The 24759-nt window shown below is 46.0% G+C and overlaps 1 protein-coding gene across 11 annotated transcripts in view; it reads left to right on the forward strand.

The window, feature by feature from the left end:
• LOC135897507 (intermembrane lipid transfer protein VPS13A-like) overlaps positions 1-24759 on the forward strand; it is a 1023564-nt gene that overhangs the window by 835909 nt on the left and 162896 nt on the right. For 10 of the 11 annotated variants that reach the window (XM_070539327.1, XM_070539326.1, XM_070539332.1 and 7 more), the window contains 5 exons: positions 8118-8174; positions 8233-8369; positions 10332-10527; positions 12163-12238; positions 12309-12394. In XM_070539327.1, coding sequence (XP_070395428.1) covers positions 8118-8174; positions 8233-8369; positions 10332-10527; positions 12163-12238; positions 12309-12394 — 552 coding nt within the window. Of the gene's footprint in view, positions 1-8117; positions 8175-8232; positions 8370-10331; positions 10528-12162; positions 12239-12308; positions 12395-24759 lie in introns of those variants that run through there. The other variant, XR_011514733.1, reaches the window with a different exon arrangement.

A 24759-nucleotide genomic window follows, 5' to 3' on the forward strand; every position in this document is an offset into this window, starting at 1 on the left:
AGTATACTAAACAACTATGCCACTTCAGACCCGTCAGAACAGTGTCCATCATTCTCGGGAATGTGGCTGGTGCAGAACACAGGCCAAATGGAAGTACTTTAATTTCGTACAGTCCATCCGGGTTAACAAAGGCAGTTTTTTTTACGATCCCGTTCGTCAACTTCGAGTTGCCAATATCCACTCTTCAAATCTATGGATGAAAGATACCTAGTTCGCCGCAGTTGATTTAACGAATCATCGATCCGCGGAAGTGTATAAACGTCTAATTTTGTGACGTTATTCAACTTTCTATAGTCAACGCAGAACCGAAGCGTTCCATCATTCTTTTTGACAAGGACCACCGGCAACAACCAGGGGCTTTGGGATGGTTGTATAACGTCATCGTCAAGCATTTTTTTCACTTGTGCATTAGTCACGTTGCGCTCTTTCGCCGATACGCGATAAGGCAGTTGTCGTGTGGAATGAGAATCATCGTGCGTGATTATTCAGTGTCTCGTGATGGGTGTCTGGCGTAACTTAGAAGAAGATGCGAAGCACTCGTTGAACCGAAGTAGCAACTCGCGCAGCACTTTTTGCTTTTCCTCCAAAAGGTCTGAATTTCTGTCGATATTGTGGAGTGTCTCAGCTGGGTTGTCCTTTGTCGTAGACGCAAAGCATTCAGCAACGTCTGCTATGGGCTCAGTGAAAGCGATAGTAGTACGACAAAATAGGTGCTGATGTTCCTGGCTGAAATTCTTCATGAGGAGCGCAGAACGTCCACCTCGAAGGATAATGAGACGGTGGGCTGCACATACAACTTGAGTCAGCATAAGAGAGGAATAGCCCTCTGCAACAACTTCGGCGTCACGCAGATCGTCGCATACGACCGCTACCAGGACACTTGCCTGTGGTGGTAAGGTTACACTGTCAGCGGAAACCCGAAGCGCAATACGTCGGCTATTGTCGAGGCTGTTCGCTGCTCTTTCTGTCAGAAAAGTCACTGTGCGCCTGGAGCTCTATAATGGCACCATACTCTCGCAGAAAGTCAACGCCCAAGATGAGGTCCCGAGAGCAATCGCGGAGTATGAGGCAGCTGGCTGGAAACATAGACCCACGAATTTGTACTCTGACTGTGCACATGCCCAATGGTGTTACAATATGCCCGCCAGCAGTACGAATTTGCGTGCCAGACCAAGGCGTGATAACTTTTCTGAGTTCCGTTGCGAGTTTTCTGCACAAGATTGGGTAGTCGGCACCCACGTCCAATAACGCACTAATGTGGTGGCCGTCGAGCACAAGAGGTATGTCTAGCGAGAGTCTGTCACTGAGTTCGGCTGCTGGCATCATTGAATCGTGCTGAATAGACCATGCTCGCGTCGATGGGATGTCTTCGAAAGGGTGATTATCAGCGGCCTCACCTCCGAAGGTCACTCTTGGTTTTCCTGGCGAGGGCTTGGCGATCGTCCCTGCGCTGCCATTGGAGGGCGTCTAGGAGCTGGGGAAGATCGCCTGGGGGACGGCGAGCACAACGGCTGCTGTGGGAACAGTGACATACTCTGCTGGTTCTGGTATTCTTCAATCGCCCTAGGCGTTTCGTCATATCGAGGCCTTGGTGAATCAGCGGCAAAACCTTCCAGTCAAAGACGGCGATATGGCCACTCGCGGTATGAGTGACCGGCTTCTCCACAGTGATAGCACAGAGGCCTTCTGTCCGGGATACGCCAGACATCAGATTTCCTTTCGAGCGGGCACCGATCCTCCATACGTTGGATTGGTTGCACTGATAGAAGCGGCAGGACGTATGACACGGCGCAATACATGGCGGGGATGAAATGGGTCGGAGCACGGATAGGGACTTGCCCCAAAACTTCCGCATACGGCGGCCGCTGCAACTGTGCTGTCACAGGCAGCGCATTGCTGCTTGGAACGGGACCTTGGATCGCTTGCTGCATTTCATTTCTCCTGAGGGCAGAAATGGAATCCAGCATGGGCTGAGGCGGGTAGCTGAGCCGTTGAAGCTCATCACGCACCACAGAGCAGATAAGGTCTCGGAGAACGTCCACGTTTCCAAAGGCAATCCCGTCAGTGAAGCAGTGTTCATGTGCCTGTCATACGGAGCTGAGTGCTGGTCCGAAGGTGAAATAGCGTTCAATTGCCTTTAATAAAAAGCTGAGCGCTGGTGTCGCATGTTTTCCATCGTGGTTGCTTTGGTCAAGAATTCAACCATGGTCTTCGGTGGGCTTCGAACAAGGCCAGCAAATAGCTGTTCTTTAACTCCCCGCATTAGATGGCACAGCTTTTTTTCCTCCAACATGGTTGAGTCCACCCGACGGAAGAGGCATGTCATATCCTCGACGTACGACGTCACGCTCTCAATCGGCAGATGAATGTGGGATTGAAGCGCCCGTTCGGCTAGTTCGCGGCGATCAGAATTGGTGTATGTCTCCAGCAAGGCACAGCGGAACTCGAGCCACGATTTTATGAGCCCCTCTCAGTTCTCGTACCAAGTGCGAGCACCGTCCTTCAAGCTGAAGTAGACGTTTCTCAACTTCACCGCGTCGCTCTATTTGTTTATCTCTACAACGCACTCATACTGGGCTAACTAGTCTTCTACATCCTCGAAGATATCCCCGTGGAACACTCTCGGCACTCGGAGATTCTGCAGCAGGTACTGAGTTGCCGTTGTGGCCGTACCTTGCATAATGGTCGATAGAGACATCAACATTCCTTCCATACCGGTCCATGGGGGCATCGATGTTGTTGCAGAGAGATGTTCAAGCTCCGGAAGCAATCCTCGGATTCTCCTGTTGGCCCGGTGAACAGGTGTGTTCACTAGTATAGTGGTACTCCTGCTACCAAGAGGGGTTCGTGGCATCAGATAAATCGTACCCTGCACCTCCACCAGTTTCGTCACGAAAAGACAATTGAAAATGTACCCGGTGTTGGCGAGACACAGTTATACAAGATGGCGTCCAAAAAACTCAAGCCGGCGTCCTCAGCCTCCACTTCTTCAGTGCTCGCCTCTTGCCGAGCGCGCATTCCAGTCACTTCTTTCTCAATGCTGGCTCGTGACGCCTAGTGCCAATATGTTAAAACATGAAAGCACTGAATATGAGCAGATTAGCAATAATAATAATAATAATAATAATAATAATAATAAGAGCCAATAAAGTGCATAGAATGACCTAATTCATGCTTATATGTATAAAATAAGCACGATAGATGCGCAAGAAAAAAATAGGCACTTTGCCTGAAAATGGTTTGTTTAATTATTACCATTATTTTTCTGAAACAAACTGTTCTTTGCAATGCTTTGCTTCTGCACATGTTGAAAATGTGGTGTCTCAAACGCTCACAAAATCACTGATAACCCATGGTTTATTGAGCTGCAGGGCCACGTCAGCCGTTACTTTGCGTAATTTAGCACACCGTTGCACTCGCACACGGGCTCAGCTACCAAAGGTGCGGCAATGCAATAAGCACAATATTGCCCGACAGAAGCAAAGGCAAGTTCAGTGGCCTCTGTTGACACCCAACAGTGCACAAACATCCACAGTATGGCCACACGCAGGCACTGGGCACCGCTCTTCAACTTAAAGGGCCCCCACAACATTTTTTCAGGCCACAATGTTAGCTCTAGATCTATTCTCACCATGTCAAAGAACAGAGAACAAAAGGAATTATGATAATGCACACAAACCCAAGTTATCAGTAAGAAATTTAAAAATGCATGCAAAATGAGAGTTACCCTCAACTAACCATGGAGGCTAGGGGCATACCTAGCTTCTATGGTTACACCAGCTTCTGGAGATAATGAACCCTTTTTTGTTGAGAATAAGGATTTGCTGATAATTTCATGCCAAATGGGCCGAAATCTGGTGGTGCATGATGCTGCTTGTAACTATCTGAATCAGCAGTTCAAGACCCCCGCGAGCAGTCAGCTACTTGGCATTGCACCACACCTACCGTTCTGCTTAGTCAGCTATTACAGACCACCTGCCGCCTGGTATCGCACTCTGCCAGTGCTGCTGCTGGTCACTGCACTCCCCTGCCTGTGCACTGCACCTTGGTCGAAGAAGTGGGGCAGTTGCAGCACGCTGCGCTTTCTAGCTGTGACTGTGATATTCTGCGGCACATGCACAGTCAAGGAATTGTATTTTAGAATGACTCATTTATTTTTCATTCCTTTTGGCCTTTGCTGTTGGGTCTGACAATGCTGTGACAGATGTCGGAGCCACTACCCCGCGATCCCATGGTCTCCGTTTTCAAGCTCCCGGAGTTCTGGTCGTTGGATTCAGAACTTTGGTTCATTACCATCGAATCCTTGTTCCGTCATCACCACCTCAGTTTGCAGTTAAGCATGTTCGACCATGTCTTGGATCACTTCCACCTACTACTGCTGCAATTGTTTGCGATGTGTTATGCTCCCCCCCCCCCATCAACCGCCCCTATGACCACCTTAAGGCAACGCTTATCCAGTACATTACTGAAATGGAGCAGCATCGATTACAGCAACTTCTTACATTGGAAGAGCTCGGCGACCGCAGACCTATCAACTTAATGCGTTGCATGCAAGCCTTGGCTGGAGACCTGGCTCCTTCAACTGACAGCGCACTTCGCCGGGAACTTTTCCTACGGCGCCTTCCACCGCAGGTGCGCATGATCCTGATTGCACCTTCATTCTCGACATTGGAATCTCTGGCCCAGTTGGCCGACAAAATTATGGATGTCAGTTTTTCGTTCGTAGCCACAGTTCATTGCTCTCCTGACCCTCTGTCCCACGGTGCATCCGTTGGCCACAGCTGTGCACGTCTCCTTGAAGCTAATGAGGAACTCGCACGGCAAATAGCCCGACTGACAGTTGAGGTCTCTGTCATCCGAACATGCCAGCCACGTTCTTTGTCACGACCTCACTGTCCCAGACCCGGTCACTCTGGACAATAAAATGCGAAAACACCCGTGTACTTAGATTTAGGTGCACGTTAAAGAACCCCAGGTGGTCGAAATTTCCGGAGTCCTCCACTACGGCGTGCATCATAATCAGAAAGTGGTTTTGGCACGTAAAACCCCCATAATTCAATTCTGGACGCCATTCTCCTCTTCACATTATGCTTAGCTGGTACCACCGTCTCTATGACTCTCGTACAAACCAGTGCCGCCAGCCCTGCTCCTATGCAGGAAGCGGTTGGGCCGAATCCTGATGGCGACCACTGTTTCCAGCCCCAGATCCAGTCGCCTTTTTCGTGTCACCCACCATGCCACCAAAGTCTGCTATCTTGTCGATACTAACACTGAGATTTGCATCCTTCCTTCTATGTTAGATTAGTGCCGCCATCCTCTCGACTCACCTACCGTACCTGCTGACGTTTCTGACTACGCCTACTGTCTACACAGCACTATGTGTACTGTCATTCCCTCCCGACAATGATGTTCTTTCCAGTGTGCATACATAAACACTGACCTTGAAAATTGCACACACGCCTTTGTGCGCCACGACGCTCTGGATCCTCTCTTACAGCCCCCGTATGATGTTCCGTTCAGAGTATCCAAGCGTGCACCTGAACACTTTCTAGTGCTCATCAACGGCCGGGAAGATACAGTCCTGTCAACCATCTGAAACCTGCCTACTTAAACTCTGAAGTTTTAGCTGCTTCTGCTGTCACAATCCCTCCTGACCAAGCCAGTTCTACTCGCTGCATGCATTTCGCACCACCTCCATCCGCTCTTCGCCATTCGTCCAGCTCGCGGCTTCCTCGCTAGAAGGGGGGCCTCGTAATGCACTACTACGTGCCACAATAATCCAGTCTTAAAAAGACGACGAAGACATGTTCAGCACACTGATGGTGTGTGAGCAGTGAAATTGGTGGAATCAGGCTTCCACCTGATTGAGCGAGCTCGACTAAAATATAATTTGTGGATGCCAGGCACCAAGGTCTGTCTGGTTTTTCTTCACCCACAGTGTCTTGTTAGTAAGCGCTTATAAACAAATTGCAAGTAGGTTGGGCCATAATAACAAGGTTATGAGCACCAGCGTATACAGTGAAGATGGCGCCGGGAGCAATGCATTGACGGAGCTCACAGCATTCAAGATATGCGTCTGTTGCATCGCACGGAGCCGTAAATCTTGAATGTCATGGCTGACCACGCTTAGTGCCCGCAGCTGGCACCTACAAATTAAAAACAAAAGTGTAAAAAGATACAGGTATTCGTCCTGAGCAAAAAAAAAATGAAAGGAAAAGAAAAGTCACAGTTTTGGCAGAAAGGCAGAGCATTGTTTATAGCAAGACAAGGTAAGGTTTTTAGTTTTTTCGGTACCATGCATACTCGGGTAAACATTAATGGACCTTACTCAATGACCATGAACTTGCAGTCACAACATGCGCAAGTGCTTCACAGCATGTTTTGGAAATTTGAGATTATGCTACCGCCAACACTAGATGCGTGGTAACAACAAAATGCATGTGAAGGCACCAACCATTTTGACTTTACCTTTGCACTTACCGTGGGGAGAGTGCATGTGGGAAAGGAGGAGACGCGCACATTAATGCCCGCCTCTCCAGCCCACATCGTGAGCTTGGCACGTTACCATGCATTCACTCTCTCCCCATCCCTCTTGCGCAGAAGGCATCGTCAGGTCTCACATTGCTCCGAGTGCTGCAAGCTGCTGCATGCCCCGCTGCCTCTGCAAGTTGTTTATCGGTGCAACAAATGGCACAGCAGTGTTTCCTGCCTACCGCATACTGGCACGCGTGCTTTGATAGCAGTTTTGCTGTTCAAACTTTTCATGAAAAAAGGTGTTTGAAATAACTTTTGCCTCGACCGACATTTTTAGTTTTTTGCTAGTTGAACTAGCCATACAGGCTCCAAGTTCACACGGTTTTCCGTGCAACTAAGATAGGGAAATGAGAATAATTTGTTACATTGCAAATTTCCTTACATTGAGGTTCGTTATATCAAGGTTTGACTGTAATAGGGTGTTACGGTATCAGTTACAGTTGTGTTAATGTTTAATGGGAGATTATAAACACCAGAAAGAAATATCTCAATTTTAAGGGGAAGCAAGCTAGCATACTGTTGATAGAACACATGGGGTTTGTGCTAAGCAAAGAAAGGCAAAAAAAAGTTATTGAGATTCAGGAATTGCGAAAACATCAGAGTAGAGAACGAATGAAACTGATTTAGGAGAAGTCGGGCTTAGTGTTTTGTTGAATTTGGATGGATTTTTCTTTCTAAAAGTTGTTGCTTAAGTATTGTGGCTCTGAACTTGATGCATCTTACTCTTGAGCATGGCCCTATCTAAAGTTAGTACAGAAACCTGGCCATTATACCAGTAACAGTAGCTGCTTTGCAGGCTTTTTATATGGCAAGTTTCATGACGTCCCTGATATAACTGTAAATTTAAAGTGATGCTTCGTGCACATTTTTTTACGCTAATCGACAGCACCATCACAACCTTTTGACTAGCAATTCAACATTTAAAAGACCAACGACCACTCAGAAACTTGTTGAAATGCCATTGGCATAGCACATTTAAGGCAGGACGAAGAGACACAGAAACACACACACACACTGTGCTCTGGCTCTTTGTCCCGTATTAAGATGCACCACACCAATGGCATTTAATATGACACACCAACAAGTGCAATGTGCAACCATAGTCCATTTCTATGTTTATGTCCTCTTTTTTCTGAATTGTAGGCAGGCCCCTTCTAGTGACAAGCGCCAGCCTGCTTTTCCTTTCTTCTCTTTCAAGTGTGTGTGTATGTGTGTGTGTGTTGTCACATTAAATAATAATTATTATCTCAGTATAAGTGTTAGAAGAGCTTTTTGACTACGTCTTCCTTGACATAGCCTAACACACCAGGAACTAATGTGTGACTGCTGAACAGTGCCATTTATGCTCAGCAGTTTGAGTTTTATAAACGTGGTGCTACTGATGGCATGTGTGATGTTCCTCATCAAGTTATACAAAATTAGTGAAAGAGATGAGATGACAACCAGTTGAGTACTAGGCCTTGGCGAATAAAATGTGAGCCGTAGAGTTTTACATTTGGTGCAAACTCATGCTCACTTTTGTGCATAAGAATCTTCTGTAGGCCTTGACCGGCTCCGCTATGCATTTTGTCTTTTCGCAACAGGACACTGCACGCACCCAGCGAACTGTGTTTGAATTTGTCCACCTGTCACCTGTAAAGGTAAGCTGCCACCATGGGAGGAGGATGGAGGGTGTGTCAATAGCAGCTTTGCTTTCAGATCCACCTGAGCTTCAGCCCGCGAGGCACCGTGTACAAGGCAGCTCCTGATGGAGTTGGCCTGTCGCAGGACATCCTGGATGTCTTCCTCAACTCCATTGGAGCCACTCTGAGTGAAATCAAGGATGTTGAGCTCAGGTGAGGTCCTACTGTTTCTTGCCAGACTGAAATGATCTTTGCAAGAAAGCAATGTTACTCACTGCTTTTTCATCTTTTTTCCATATTACTGGGTACTACAAAAAGATTGTTTGTTGACTCAGTACCAGACCGCAACTATCGGTCGCTAGCATCCAATGAAGCAGCACGTGTTAGGCCTAGTGACATAGTGTGACTGCGATAAAAATTCATCACTGGCCAGTGTGGTGGCGGACAGCCATCTATCGTGGAAAGGTTGCTGCTGCTGTATTCATCTTTGTAGTCATCAATGGCAATTGGTCCCATGGTCATGTGCACTGACACCTGCTTGTGTATCTGATGACATGCAGCCAGCCAGCAATTAACAAGCCTGCTTGTGAACAAAGAAGCCGAGTTTGCTCTTGTTTTTTTTTCCCCTCCGTTCCTTTTCTTCAATTGGCCAATTCTATGGAGGGGCAGAGGTTGATATCACTCACGAGCCTCTCTCAATGGTTCGTAGTCTCCTCCTTTGTCCAAAAAACACATTCCTGTCGAAAAGGTGCAGGGAATTGTGTACAAAATTACCTGCACTGAGTGCTCCGCGTTGTGTATTGGCAAAACTAAGAACTTCCTCAAAAAAATTCGTCAGCGCAAGAATGACATTCGCCACCTAAACAGAGAACGCAGTGCTGTGGCAGAACACTGCAAGCTTTTTGATTACCGGATTAGCCCTAACAGTGCTGTCATGTTGGAGACAGAAAACAACCACCAACGGTAGCTCTTTTCGGAATCCTGGCACATCCAGAAGACACCGGGTAACATCAATAATTCATCAGGAACACTTCCCGCTGTTTAATCTTACGGTATATGAAAAATGTCTGCACACCTGTCAAAGCATCAAAAATGCATATAAGCACTGCTATGCCTCATGCCATCTCAACCCTGAAAAAGAAGCTGGTCAGGCTCCAAAACGTCGGGTTTTTAAAATAAATTTTGTTTGGAGTGTTTCTTCTCTTTAACTCAATTCAAGTATACAGTGAAAAAAAAAAAGCATTTAACAGGGAACATGAATGCAGTTCAAACACAAGTAGAAAATAATCAATGTTTGCACAGCTGCAATAGCAACACATTGTGGAATATGTGCTGGAAAGCAGGGACAACCAAGCTATTAACAATCATGTGACTAAAGGAATTCAGATCCCCATTTGTAGTATGTTTTTTTAGGTGCTGCAGTAAATGCATTATCAGAAGCACGAACAGGAGTGTCAGTAAGTTTATTCCAATCATTTTTGCTACAGGGAAAAAATAGCTATGGAAAAATCGAAGTACAGCAATGATATTTGCTTAATTTATGGCTATGACCTTACCTATGTGATACCTAAGTAGGTAGCTTAAGGTATGTTAACTTATCAGTTCCTGCAATTTCATAAGCAATCTGATTAAAAGAGAGAGCCTGAAAAATGTATGGCAGCTTTTCAGTGGTTCTCATGACAGGGTATTCTTTATTGCTGTGATACTTATGTTAGAGTGATAGGAGCTAATGATGAAGCCTGCTGATAGGTTTTGAATTGCCTTCAATTTTCTGACGAGTTTATTTGTGTTCGGGTCTCATACCGCAGCGGTATACTCGAGAATGGGTCTTATGTTGGCAGTATATAAAATTTGCTTGAGGTCTAAACTTTTGTTATATATTTCTTAGCGGATATAGATTTCGTCTGCCCATTCCAGGTTAAATCTGAGGAGAAGGTTGTTTATTCAGCCCCACAGCTGAAATCAGTAAATTATATGTTGAATTCAACTTTGTGTGTTTTTTTTTCTGCAGTTCTTTGAGTATTCTTTTGGTAGAAATTCTAAGGGTATCTATCTTCAAATGTTATTTTTATCTCCAAAACGTTCTTTGTCATTCCCACCACTGCTTTTGAAATGAATGAGCGGTATGTATGCTTTCTGGTCCCTCTTGACTCACACTTTGTGCCTTTCCTTCAGGATGGCCTTTTTTGAGCAGAAGGGGAGGCTTGTGGCTCCAGGTGACTTGGTGAATGAGGTCAAGTCTCATTACATCTCCCAAGTTGTGCAGCAGTGCTACGTTCTCATCTTTGGCCTGGATGTGCTTGGCAATCCCTACGGTCTTGTGAAGGATTTCACCAAGGGCTTTGGAGACTTCTTCTATGAACCCATTGTGGTCAGTGCTTTTCTGTTTCTCTGCTTGAGCTGGTCTCTGTGCTGTTAGGACACAGCTCACTTTAAGGATCTTGAAAGTAAAGCAAAGGCAAAATGAGTAATTAGTGCTGTGAAAAAAAAAACAAAAAAAAACTGGGCTTTAATAAGCGAGGATATGGTGCAAGCATGAGAGAAACATTTAAACCAGCTCATAACAACATGTAAACTCCTGGCAACTATCTGTCAAGTATATTCAATGATTGCTAATAAACAGGACATTAGGTTTATTTTAAAACGTAATAAAATTAACCTTTTCAATGTTGGGTATTTTCAGAGGTGATGCACCGTCAGCTCCTGTTTTTTTTTTTTTTTCTCTGATATTATTAAACTTACACGACAGTTAATTTTTGGTTATGCAGAAGGGAAAAATGACACACGGCTTACAATGCAGTCTTGGCAAGCCTGCCACTGAGTGTCAGCAAAAATTATTATAACTGAGTGAACAGCAACTACATCTATGGTGTTTCTTCTCTCTTTGGATTTTTCTTTCAGATAAATTAGATTTTTTCTGCAACATACTTTCAGCTGTGCACTTGATAATCGAGCTTCAAGGTTATTGTAGGCTAATTTTCTATAATGGGTATGTCGACATTGTGAAGCATAGAAAATCAGATGTTTTATTTTTTGGTCAAGACTAGTTTACGACATTGACCTTCAAGATTTGCCATTTGTTGTCCTTGTGCGTATTCATGGCAAAGTTCTTTTTAATGTCTGCGAGGTGCCATTTATGAAGGAAATACCTTATTATAATTCTGTTGTAACCGTGAGATTTTGTGTTTACGAATGCTGGAACCTGAACACTTGTAGTGAAAGACGATTTTCTGCAATCTTGCACATACTTGGTGCAGATGATCATAAAAGCAAATGTGGGGTAAAGGAAGTGCAAGGATGAACACCTCGAGGCACAGCACTGCTTGCCTTATGCTCTAGTGATGCCGCTCCTCCGTGGTTGTCTTTATGTGTATGCCTGGTGCAGCTGTACAATATTAAACTTCATAATGATATTCATGTAAAAACATGAATTGCTGTCTGACATTTGTCAGGGAGTCCATCTCTGCCTCCTTTTGAGAAAACTTGGGACAATTCTAGAGCACTGTGCAGCATGTCGTCATTGGGGAGGATAAAGTGGACTGCACCAAAATGGTGCATTATAGTTTTTATCTCTCGGAAAAGGAACCATACGAGAACGAAACACCCCCCCAATTCAATGCTCCTCTCTCATCTGCTAATCCCTTCAAGAGGGTCATGTTATGATTGAATGGGACAGAAATTGCACATTTGACTTGCAGGTATTAACATGAGTGACATATGGAGGACAAGAGAGCACTGGCTGAAACTGGGCACATATGACCCTTCTAAAGACTGTGTCACAAAGGCTATGACTTCCAAAAGCAACACTGTGTTTAGCAAGCATGCTGCTGTTTAGGGTTATTTGTTGCTGGCTCACTGCTTGCTATTGAGACAAATGCAATAAAGAAAGCCGACAATAACAAAGTTCACCACTGCAACCATTTGAGTTGTGAACAATGGAGAAACATTAGGCCTTGTTATGCATAGCTGCATTTTGAATATCACCCTTTTTTTGTTGTTGTTGCAGGGATCTATTCAGAGCCCAGACGAGTTTGCTGAAGGTCTGTCAAGAGGAGCACAGAGCCTGATGGGTCACGTTATTGGTCAGTGACCTAAAATGCATAAGCAAAAGGTTATTCTTGCTCATGTTGTGCAGCACCTTTTTTATTCCAGGAAGCTCTGCTGGTTCCATCGCCCTGATCACAGGATCCCTGGGGCAAGTTCTGGCTGTGCTTTCCTTTGATGAAGATTACCAGAACGTAAGTGTACATGTGGTTGGCTTGATTTCACCGCAGCCATTACTTAAGTCCTTGCTGTATGGCCTCTTTTGATGCAAGTTTACATAGACTTAAGTCTCTGTTGATTTTTGTCAGGCATTTAATACATAGGGTAACAGCTGGCACAAATTTCAAACATTGAAGGATGCAAAAGAAGGTTTGTACTTTATTCTGCCACTTCCACAGTGTAAATTGCAGAGCCGTACTAATCATATTTTTTTCGTTCACCCTGTGCCTCACTACTTCATTTCCCCTCTCCACCAATGCTACTCAGTATGCAGTCTCACATTTGTACTACGACCAATGTCACCAGCGTGTTATGCCGTCTTAATTTGGTACACTCAAATTTTCTGGAGTCATCCTAGAAAGTTTATGTGGATCCCGCACACTGCAGAAATCGATTTAGGCTAAGCTTTCTTTGGTGTTTATGAGAAATGCCATGTTTTTTAGTGACCTTTGCATGAACAGTTTACACAGTGAAGTTGTACACATATTCACGAGGATACATTCAGCATAATTAGTAATACTCCAGTGCCGCAGCAACATCCAAGAGGAACCGGAGTTTGTCACACAGACTCCATACCAAACTGAACTCATCCTGCACCACGTGTTTCCCAAACATATGTCTTGTTCGCAATCATTCATGACACAATCTAGTTCGGCTCCTGTCTCATTGATTTGTATTGACAATGCCCAGCTTCCTGTTTACAAGCAAATGTGCACTCATGTTCCAAGCCATTCTTCACTGCTTGTCAACATTGCTTCATTTTGTGTTACTGAGCAAAATGTTCACAGTACTCGTCGATGCTCATTGTTACCACTTCGCATTTTCTCATTCTAAACCATGTTTCGCTGCTTATCAAAAACATTCCTGCTTCGATTGATGCTTCTGAGCCGTCACCTCCTCTGCACTCAGCGCATGTTCTGACCTATTTTGGTTGTGTTGGGTCTCACGTCTGCACTCGGTGTAAAGCCCATGGTTAGCCTGGGCTGCCTCTGTTTTCATTATCTTCAGCATTGGTTGTGGGGTTCTCACCTGTGCTCTTGGGACAAAGGAACGACAACACAGTAGTGCAAACAATCACAAGGGCATTTATTGCACCTTTCATAGATCAATGCCTGCTAGCCAATCACTACCCATAAAATATGCCAATGGGTGCGTGACAAATCGCGGAAGTCCAACTGTCCGTGACTGGATAACGAGCGAATATAATCCCCCCTGCTGGGCACCAACGCCTGGTTTTTCGCGCGTATGGTCACGCGAACGGTGGCGTGTTCGAACGATCGTGTTCGTCCATGGGTAAACTTCGCGAGACGGTCTTGCAGAAGCATGGATCGGCGCACACGCAGAACGTCCGCTCCGCTTGCCGATCCCGAGCCAAAGAGGAAGAGCCTTCTTGTTTCCGCGCCCAAGTAACCCCACCGTTGGGTGGCATTAGCAAAGCCACACTCGCGCCATCTCTCGCAATGCACGTCAACCACACCGGCTGCTGCAGGCACCAAGCCACGCGGCGAAGCCGGTTTATAGGAGCTATGCGGGAAAACAACATATCAGGGGACGCGTGGGAGTTGTGCATCCCCACATGATGTATACTGGCTCTGGTTGCCTCGAACCACCTCAGTTTGAACTATACCTGGGACCACCCCATTGCGCAAGACAGCAGCAAGCACCCACAAAGGGGAGGAAGAGGCTAAAAATCTTTTAACCTCTTCTGTGCCTTGTATTGGCCTGTTGATCCATTCATTTCTGGTAAAAATAGCCAAAAGCAATCTCATCTCATCACAATACTTTTTATTTGCATGCATTTTTCAGTTTTCGTCAACATTATTTTAGAGCGCAGCTTTTAGGCACCCGTTCCTGCGTTGAGTGTCAGCATTGGCGTAACCAAGCGAATGAGTTGAGGCAAAGCACATTAAAAACACGAGGACAAGAGAAGGAAACGAAGCCACATCGTTTCCTTCTCTTGTCCTCATGTTTTTTTGTGCTTTGCCTCAAGTAGTAGTAGTACCAACTAGGCTACCAGTCTGTTCTCTTGGGTGAATGAGCACAGCGAAGGATGAAAGGGTGAATGTGGAGCGCAGTGGGGTATGAGAGACAGTGAGAGTGAAGAGAGTGCTAGGAGGAAAGTGGAGGAAAAGGGTGCTGTGGAAGCATGAGAAAAGCAGAGGAGGAGAATAGGGCAAAAGGGTGAGGAGGAAAGTGGAGTGCCACACAAGATGTGCTTCACGGCAGTGACCAGGCATGTGGCAAGCACATTCACCAATGCCACATATGGAAACAAAGTGGTGCCATGGGCATCGAACCCACTGCATATGGGCTACTTCGCCTGCGCTGCTGCTCCTAAAAGATGCCCTCCACACGAGCCACACATTCTTGTGCGTGCTTTCTTTCTGAACACTGAGCGACGGAACCGATGGAAATGCTTCGTCTGCTGTACTGCTAAATGAGCTGCCCGAAGAGAGGATCCGTGCCGCCACCGAGAGGACCCTGTCATTTAGGATCAAATTCTTTGCCACAATATATCGCAAATTCAAAACCCCTAAACAGCTGCACACAAAATATGCATTAGGGAGTATCATAATATTTGGTGAATTTTTTGTATAATACTGTTCACTTTTGCAATGAAGTAGTTGAGGTTTTTTATAAGTAAATGCTTCAAGTAGTTGTCCCTTTTTTTTTTTTTCCAAGTATACTATAATAAAGAAATTACCATGCATATGTGGGAATTGGTGATCGGTGCTAAGTAAAATTGTAGCGGAAACAGCTTGCGAAACAAGGACCGAGCCACAACGCAAGTGCTGACTATCAACTGGTGGTTTATTTGATGGATGAAAATATATACAAGAAAAAGGAGGGAGTCAAGAAACATAGCCAATGTCACAAATGAACTAAAGTCGAGTTAATGAGGCAACAAATGAGGCAAGAACTATGGCCGAACAGCCAGCTAATAGTGCAAACTGCATCTATCGCACTGGCAAACTGAAGGGTAGAAGCAACAGAGGAAACCAACCAAAACAAAAAAAAAGGGTAAGGATAACAGCCAACACATGTGAACAAAAATCCTTTGCAGGGGCATGCATTTGGTGTGTTGTGAAACTACATACTGTCGGGTTCTCACCCATGCTCTAGGGACAAAGGAACGACAACACAGAAGTGCAAACAATCACAAGAGCATTTATTGTACCTTTCATAGACTAATGCCTGCTAGCCTAGTTGCTATCCACTAAATATGTCGATGGGCGCGCGACAAATCACAGAAGTCCTACTCACCGCGACCGGATAATGAGCGAATATGTTCACCCCAAGCTAGACAGCAACGCCTGGTCATTCGTGTGTACGGTCACATGAACGGTGGCGCGTTCGAACGAGGCCTCGAGAGACTGTCTCGTAGAAACATGGATCGGCGCACATGTGGAACGTCCGCGTCGCTTGCCGATGCCTAACCAAAGAGGAAGAACATTCTACTTTCCGCACCCAAGTAACCCCGCGCTTAGGTGGCATTAGCAGAGCCACACTCGCACCACCTCTCGCAATGCGCTTGAACCACACCGACTGCCGCAGGTACCAGGCCACGCGGCGAAGCAGGATTACAGGTGACAGGAGCTATGCGGGAAAACAACATATCAGGGGACGCGTGAGAGTCGCGCATCTCCACAATACCCAAGGACATGAGGGTTGGACCCTCCCGGGTCTAGCAGTGCATGGCTTAGCTGTGTTGAAGGAAAGGGGATCCTGGGGGTTGAGCCAAAGCCGGGGTTTCAGACCTTTAAGACCCCTCGGTAGAAGCAACACACTTCTTTCGCCTCCGCTTCACGTAGATGGCACCCCCGGACTGACCCACCTGGGGGAAATCAGTGGTCGCCTTTTCCTGTCCCTCTCCTCAATCTATTGCTTTCCTATCAACTTACCTCTTTTGTCTTGTCATCTCTTTTCTCCCCACTTTTTCTGTTTCTCCCAGGCAGCTTGGGTTAATCTGGTGCAGTGTATTCCCCCTTGAGTGTGGCACATCAAATTATAACAGCAATGCACGCATTGTGTGTACAAGTCATTGCTCTGTCAAACTTGTAGCATCCCCTTGTTGGGCTCATTGGTGGGTCTCTGCCATTGCTGCCAAAGTAATTACATCCAGCATGCATAGAGCATCTTTCCCTTTGTTTCCTTATCGTACCGCTGCAATGCATGGAAGGCTCCCTGAATTTTTTATTCAACGCAAAGAATTTTTCCCACAATAGCACGGAATTCGCAGCGATGAACCTGAAAAAACAGTAAGAGTTATCTCACTTTTCCTTGTATCGAAATCCCTAACAAACACCATTGAACTTGGCTATAAAGCTATAGCCAGATGGCAAGTGGCGACCTCCTACTTGAGGTTAGTGACAAGCTGCAACATGAAAAACTTGCAAAACTCTCAGCCTTTGCTGTCATGCCAATAACAATAACCCCACATTGTTAGACTTGCTAGAACTTATAGGGGTATTACTCAGGCTCACGCGTGCGCACCTGACCCTTCTCTGGATCGCACAGCGCCGATGGAGCGGCAGTCACTCGCTAACACTTTCGCAGCAGCCCTAGCAGTCAGAGCTGTGACCCCTAACCCGCGGTTCGCAGTGAGTTGCGACCACGGCGGGTTCAGGCCAGGGGGGACAGGGTGAGTCTCGACCTAAGGTGTTTATTCACCTTAGAGTACAAATATTCCAACAGACAACAGCCACAACACATACAAATACAACAGAAAACAAAACCACAGCAGCGGAGCATTCCGCACGTCTGGGGTGAAACAAACCGCACAATGTGGGAACCACAAAAGAGGCTGATAAGAGTTCAGCTCACCAAAGTGGATCCGCGCTCAGGCCCTGGGGTGGTGAGTCGCTCGCTAAGGCCAGGCGCAACAGGGGGATTCAGCCGAAAGACCGCCGCACGCCGTCCCCCTGTTGGCGCCCGCGCGGCCGTTTTTCTAATATGGTGGGGAAATCAGCGTCACTCAGACACACTTTAATTTTTGTTTTCGTTCAGTGCTGCCCACAGCCAAAATACTGCGGGCCATAGTACCTACGACGATTTTTGTGAAGTTGTTATTGGGCAAGATATAAATGTCGGCCTTCAATTTTGCAAATGAAATGTTGCCGTTGAAATTGGTAGTTAAAACGTGGTTAAAACTTCATAATTTTTTTTTTACTTGTGATGTGACCCGTATTTTCTACGATGCCGCATTTGTATTGGTTGCCAAGCCTTACGGTCGGACAGAAGATGTGCACATGCGCTTATCAAAAGTTATCAGTGCAGCACCCTGTGTTATTTGGCGCATAAAAAACAGCGTGTACTGGCCTCGAGCTGCACCACTGGAAAGCTGGCACCGTCGGCGTGACGTGCTATTAGGGATCACATGGACATAGCTGCTGCGTCGGCTGCTTCGGGAGCACCGAAGAGAGTGGAAAACAAGAGTTTAAGTTCCCTCATACGCTGCAGTCCTCATTTAGTGGCGAGATTTTCTCGCTTTGAGTGTCTCCTTTACAACGACTGAAAGCACTACAATTGGTAGTGGCTGCCTTTGAAGGCGCGCAGCATGGTAGGCTACTGCTCGGTGCCTCAGTGCCGGATGTACGCAACGGAGCCCGGTGTCAGCCTTATTCACAAGTAGCCGCAGGACAAGAAGCTGCATGAAGCTTGGCTCACGAAACATAAAACCGGCAAACAGTCATCGGCTACAACTCGGGTATGCAGCAAGCACAGTCACGAGGAAGATTTCTGCTACGGTGCCGGGTCTGCGATGTTCGGAAAACGCGCACTGTGACGCTCGCCCAAGTCTGCTGCCCGACTAATGTCATGACGGTTTGGTCTATAAACTTGTCGATGCTATAGATACTTGCAAGTTCACTGGAGGGCAAAGGGAGCGGTAAGAAGCACATTAAAAAAGAAGCATGGCATATGGTCATGTTTGTGTTATGAAAAATGCACTGGATTATAAAAAAAAAGAAGCAGTGGGAAATCGCACGCTGAGAACACTGATAAACATATAGTGCGACGCAACTCGAGAAATAATATTGAAACGTCCAAGAATTTAGAAAACAAAAAAGATTGAATCGTCGCGACGGCACATCACAGTCCCCATAGGCGTCGAAGTCTCTACAACAAAATTATTTTTGAACAACTCTGATAGTGCCCACGCAACAATGGTTGCTTGTATACTGTCAAATGCTCATATACTACGGCCTAAAGCTTATGGCACGGTGCGAAAATGCGCACGCGGCGAAAGCGAAACAGTACGCGGACAAGCATGCAGACACGCAGTCGGTCGCTGCGAAGCTGTGCGATCGCTGCATTGAGGGTTCATTCTATTACGCTCCATTTAGTTATACAAACACTATAAGAACATATTTCACATAGTTTGCTCTCAGCGTTTACCTACCTTTCACACAAGAAGCTGGTTCGGGAGACTCCATCGCGGCGACCGTGCACAGTGGCGTTCACTGTACGTATTCGGTAAAGAGATAGCGTCTCTGATAGATTCTGTGCTTTCAGTTTGTCCAAGATTATTATTTAGACGGTAAAAAACTTCTCTCGTTTTGAAAGTACTTACAGAAATGTCCGGGAGAGCTCTCGCGTGGTGTTTTCAGTGAGCGCTGACAGCAAAACCTATGAGGAGCGCGCCGCATGATCCCTCATACTACGCCAGCGAGGCGCTTCTGATAGATGGCGACTCCGTAATTCCTCGCCGCCAATACCTGCTGCATTCGCGATCTCTGGGAAAGAAAGCGAAAAAAAGGGGGAACCGGGGGACGTGTGCAGTATCCAAGGCCGCTGTACTGGTGCTGAAACCTGGAAATTGTCGATATCCTCGCCTTCCTCAACTACGCCTGGGGTTGGGGGTGACAGAAGACCTATGGGCCCCGGGTGCCAGATGACCTAGCTACGCCACTGCACAGAACACACATTTTATAATACTACAATGGCCATGCAGAGGTTCAGGAACCACCATGTTAGGACCACCGAGAATAGACACTATGTCTTGCAACCTATGACAATCAGCAAAACCCGCAAAGGGTGGATAAATCAACGGATCTCTTAGGCATGAAATCTTTATGAAAAGGCTTTGCAATACACTACTGACATACCTTGCACATACTTTCTAGTGACAACACTAGAAAATTTAACTCAGACAAATTCCTAACATCTGCACATGCCGCAATTCTCTCTTTGTATGCCTACATACATAGAAAGTTGCTTATACAGATCTTGCAAGCATATTCGGGGTACCTAATATGTGAGTAGATGTTAGCACTGCACACTCCATAACATTACAAATGTTCAAGAATTTATCCACAGCAACTTACGGGGCGAGCTACCAAAACTGACTTTCTTTGATGATGCAAAATTTACGCACAAAAGGAACGGAGAAAAGTGACGAGAAAGTTTTACAGTGTTCATGCAAAGAATAAGGAAAACGCAAGTAGCGACACCACTTGTAGAGTTAACAAGCAGATTTTCATCACGTCAGAACGATTGTATTTGCAGTGTTCATGCAAAGAATAAGGAAAACGCAAGTAGTGACACCACTTGTAAAGTTAACACACAGATTTTCATCACGTCAGAATGATCGTATTTACAGTATTCATGCAAAGAATAAGGAAGAAGCAAGTAGCAACACCACTTGTAACGTTAACACACAGATTTTCATCACGTCAAAATGATTGTATTTGCATCCATTCCTTTCATATATATTTGCAGTTATTAGAGAGTTTTAGAATAGGGGCCCCAAACGTTTTGGGGCCCCAAAGAAATAGCGTCGAAGCCACTGCGCATGCGCAAGACGCAAACTCCGTTTGGGTTTTGCGTTGGAAACGCTATTTCACCGATTTAGCGTGAGCCCAAATAGCGGCCCCAAAAACTTTGCGTCGGCAAACATGGCGGCACCCATCGAAGCGACGGCTCTAACCTAGCACAAAACTGGGTTCGATTCGCGGTAACGCGTGAAGTTCGCAAGCTAAGAGAAGTGACTGCGGTTATCGCTTTCTCTCAACGAGCGTGTGTTGTGAAGATTGACTCATTAGACGCCGCTGATTTTGAATTCGATTGTAGATTTTATGACTCGTAGGCCAAACACAGCTAATCTTGGCTGGTGAAGGCTAGTAAAGTTGGTTTGCTCAAAACTAAGTGCAACTAATTGCTTGCTGCTTACAGAATAACCTCTAAATTGTAATTAAACGCGAATACATGCAAGTCAAAGTTATTATTCCTATCACAAAATGGTACATTTTATTTAATTATTTCTAATAGCTTTTCTTTGACGCCGTAGTGGCGCTGTCAGCGCAAGACGGTATCCGCAAACGTAAAACCCTATTCTAAAGCTCTTCAGTCCTACGTGCCCCAACGCTAACACCCGCAAAGCTCTTTGGGGCCCCAAAGTATCGGGGCCCCTATTCTAAAACTCCCTATTCTTTCTTGCGTATTTTTGTTTGTATTCCTGGGAATTGTATTATGAGTGCGACTGTAGCAGGGCCGTAAATTGCTTCCACCTGCGAAATGTTCAAACCATGCCTGACTGATTGAAGACGGCACTACTGTAGGTTAAATGAGGCAAAGCATTCCTGACTTCCTAGCGTATAGGCCGGCAGCGTTCATAGGAAACTACGGGGCTAGTTCCTTCCATTTCTCCCTTCTCAATGCACTGAAATACCCGGGGACTAATCCATAATCGAGATGGCATAACTGAATTATTATCTCAATATCTGCCAAAGGTGCTCTCTATCCAGGTTACACATCCAAATTCCACACAAGTGAATTTTCTCTGGCAGTATGCAATATTTCGCAAAGACTGTGCAGGTGCTGTTGCCTTGTCTGGTGGAGTGACAATTACCTATTGTGGACAGGTCCACCGTTTGCCAATGTATAGCTAGCCCTTCAGACGCCTCTTTAAGCTGCGTCTGTGCAAGCAATATTGTTTAACAAGCTCATAACCATGTGCTCCATTTACATATTGCCCAATTATCAACTCACTACAACAGAATTTTACAGTCTCATTGACCAGCTCCCAGAACCATACGTGATCACTGGCAGTTTTAGTGCTCATAACACAATTTGTGGAGACTCTCAATGCGACAGCAGAGGCCGCCTAATAGAAAACTTTCTTGTCTCCTCTGGTACCTGTCTCTTTAAAAATGACAATGAATAGCCCAGGTAATATAATATACAACATAATTAATATTCCTCAATAAATTTAGCAAAGGGCTCTACAGCCATCTTTCCATATTTGGAATGGGGTGTAATGAAAAAAGTCCCTTGGAATTAACCACTTCTCTGTAACACTAAAGCTGATACAGCAACATGAATGCCTTCCAAATTGTGCTGAGTGGAAACTATTTATTTATTTACTTATTTATTTATTTAGGTACCCTAAAGGTCCTGAAGGGCATTACATAGGGGGGGGGGGGGGGAGACAATACAAAATCATTGTGTCAGATATAGCAAAACCTGAATACATAAGAAGAAAAGGTAGGAGTAGGATATCATCGGCCAGCTCGGATCATTTTAAAGAGGCAAGTTATTTATTACAACATTTCATCTGTACATTTAGCATAGACGACACCTTACCTTATTTTACCACTTTTATGATAGACGCAGCACAAAAATACATTCCACAGACAACTGGTATCTAATGAAAAAAACAAGCTCCTTGGTGGAATGATGACTGTAGACAGGTGCGTAATAAACAAAACAAAGCATGTGGTATTCTCTGTTGATATCCTAATGCAGAGAACCTTATTGCACTGAAACACATTAAATCGCAGGGAAGAAGGACTCTGAAGGCCAGCAAGGAGGGCAAGCTCGGAGAAGTTTCTCTCTGGTATTAATTTGTACACACAGGAGGTGAAAGTTTGGTACAGGCTAAGACTGAAGGGGCAGCAAATCCATCCACTGCCGTTGGTAAATGAACTAGGAAACAGTCTGAAGGACCAGGTCGACATTCTTGGCGAGCACTTTGAGTGCATTTCTAGCTCTATGCGCTATTCTTTGTCTTTTCTGAAATTCAAGTAAATGGAGGAACGGTAATCACTTGACCGCAAATGTAGCCCAAACAAACCTTTAAACCAGCCTTCTTGCATTGTTGAGCTGAAAGCTTCTCTGAATGCATGCCAGAACTCTGCCGCGGGTCTCGACAGAGTTATGTACGAGATGATTATATACCTTCACCAAGACATACAAATCACACTACTCCCACTATTTAATACTCTCTGGGTAGCTGGACATCTTCCATCCTCATGGAAAGAAGCTATTGTCATCCCTGTGTTGTAACGAGCTAAAGATCTGCAGCTCAGTAGCAAGTTATCGTCCGACAGCATAACAAGTTGCCTCTGCAAGTTGTTCGAAAAAATGATAAATCATCACCTTCTACATCACCTTGGATCAAACTGTCAAGTGCATTCTTTATTTCGGGAAATCCTTGGCGCATGCACACACACGCAGCCTGCATTCCGTCCCGCCGCACCGCATGTGGCTTGCTCCGCCGCTTATTTCTCTCACTCCCTTCGTTGTCGCGTGCTCCCCGCATGCCGACCGCATGCACATGCCTTCCATGTTCTCCCTCCCTGCCACACACCGTTGCCTACCGTCCCATGCCTGCTACTTTACACAGTTGGCTACCGTCCCCTGCCTGCGACTCTATGCCACCTGGCGTCAGCCTGGTAGCCTCACAGATCCCCCCCCCCCCCTCGCCTTTTATCCTGTGAAGAGGGCTTCCAAGGCACATGATAAGGGCTCAGCTGGTCCGCATTAGTGAGGCCTTTTTATTTCCCTGTAGCCGGGTCTTTCAGTCTGTAGGTATTGCGTGCAAGGTATGTGTTGTGTCGGCAGCGGCAGGCAAGTGGGGGGCCGCGCCTAGCGAACGCGCGGCGAGTGCCGTCGCAGAGAAGGATGACACGGAGCTAACTGCTCCTGATGAAAATCGGACAAGGACTCAGCCGACCCGCGGCCGTTTATTCCTAATAAAGACTTCACACGCCAGATGACACCTCCTGATTGGTCCAAGCTCGTCACATGACAGAAGGGGGGTGCGCCATCTAGCTAAACAACATACATGTACGATAACACAGAGATCTGACAGGGGGCTACACTATACTACATCATCCCCCCCTGGAAACAAAGCAAGCATACAGTGAAACGCGCGCACAAGACGCGCACTTAAGTCCAAGGACAAATTTCAGTTCGTTCCCCCCCACGTTCACACACGTGCACCAGTCGCACACAAAGCACGCACTTAACTCCACAACAATTTCAGTCCGTCCCTGCCCAAGTTCACATACACGCGCACCAGTCTTGGGCACCAAAACACAGGCAGTCGCTCAAAGTCCGACAAGGAACACGGCACAAGACTCACTGAACGCATTTTATACCTGTGTTAATGAAACATGTGAACTACCTCCTAAATGTCACAGCGAGGCAATACGCTCTACATTCAAGAAACAATCATCGAGCCACGGAGGCCGTTTTCTGTCATGATGAGGACGTGTGCGTACCTCATAAGAACATTGGGGGTTGCGACGCGTATCGGTTGACTTCGAAAACCCAGTCGTCCCACTACTATTTCCCTCCCCCTGGTTGGACAATTGAATATGGGTGTCGCTCGAAGCTGGAGAGGGTTGCCCAGGAAGCTCCTCTCGAAGTCCCAACAAGTCCTGGGAGGCTACCGATTCCCCCACGGAATCAGAGACAACTGCTGACTGTGCAGACTCGGAAGTGATACAGTCAGACGAACTACTTAGCTGATGCTTATAACTATGAGAAGATGCTGTCACTACAGACGAGTCATTGGAATGACTATCGAGATTTGAATATGAGTACAAAAAGTCTCTATCACTTGTACACAATGTACTATCTGCTGAATCCTTTATCACTAGGGTTAACTTAGACACATGCCACGTCTTCCCATCACTGAGTAGAAAAGTAGATGGTCCTATCTGGGCCTTGACTTTACGAGGTTTACTGTACTTAAAAAATCCTTTCCTGTTAAATCTTATTCTGACGCTGTCTCCCACCTTGACACGAGTTGCCTGAGCACCTCTATGTTTGTCTACGTACTGTTTAGTTTGCCACTGTTTATGCGAGGCACTTTCTTGAACTTGAGACTCAAGACTGTCCTGTTCCCGTAGATCTACACAGAGCCGTATGGTTCCATCCTTCTTGCGCACCACCACGAGTGGAGACACCCACTCAGAAGCCGCGACGCGCTCGATGACGTCGCAGTCCTAGAGACGTCGCAATTCATCAGAGACGTCACGGAGAGCCAGGGGTAGTCAGTGCAACTTTGAAGATACTGGTTTCGCATCTTGCTGCCGATGAATTCGGTGCACAA

This window comes from Dermacentor albipictus, chromosome 5 (genome assembly GCF_038994185.2).
Source record: "Dermacentor albipictus isolate Rhodes 1998 colony chromosome 5, USDA_Dalb.pri_finalv2, whole genome shotgun sequence".
Lineage (NCBI taxonomy): Eukaryota > Metazoa > Arthropoda > Arachnida > Ixodida > Ixodidae > Dermacentor > Dermacentor albipictus.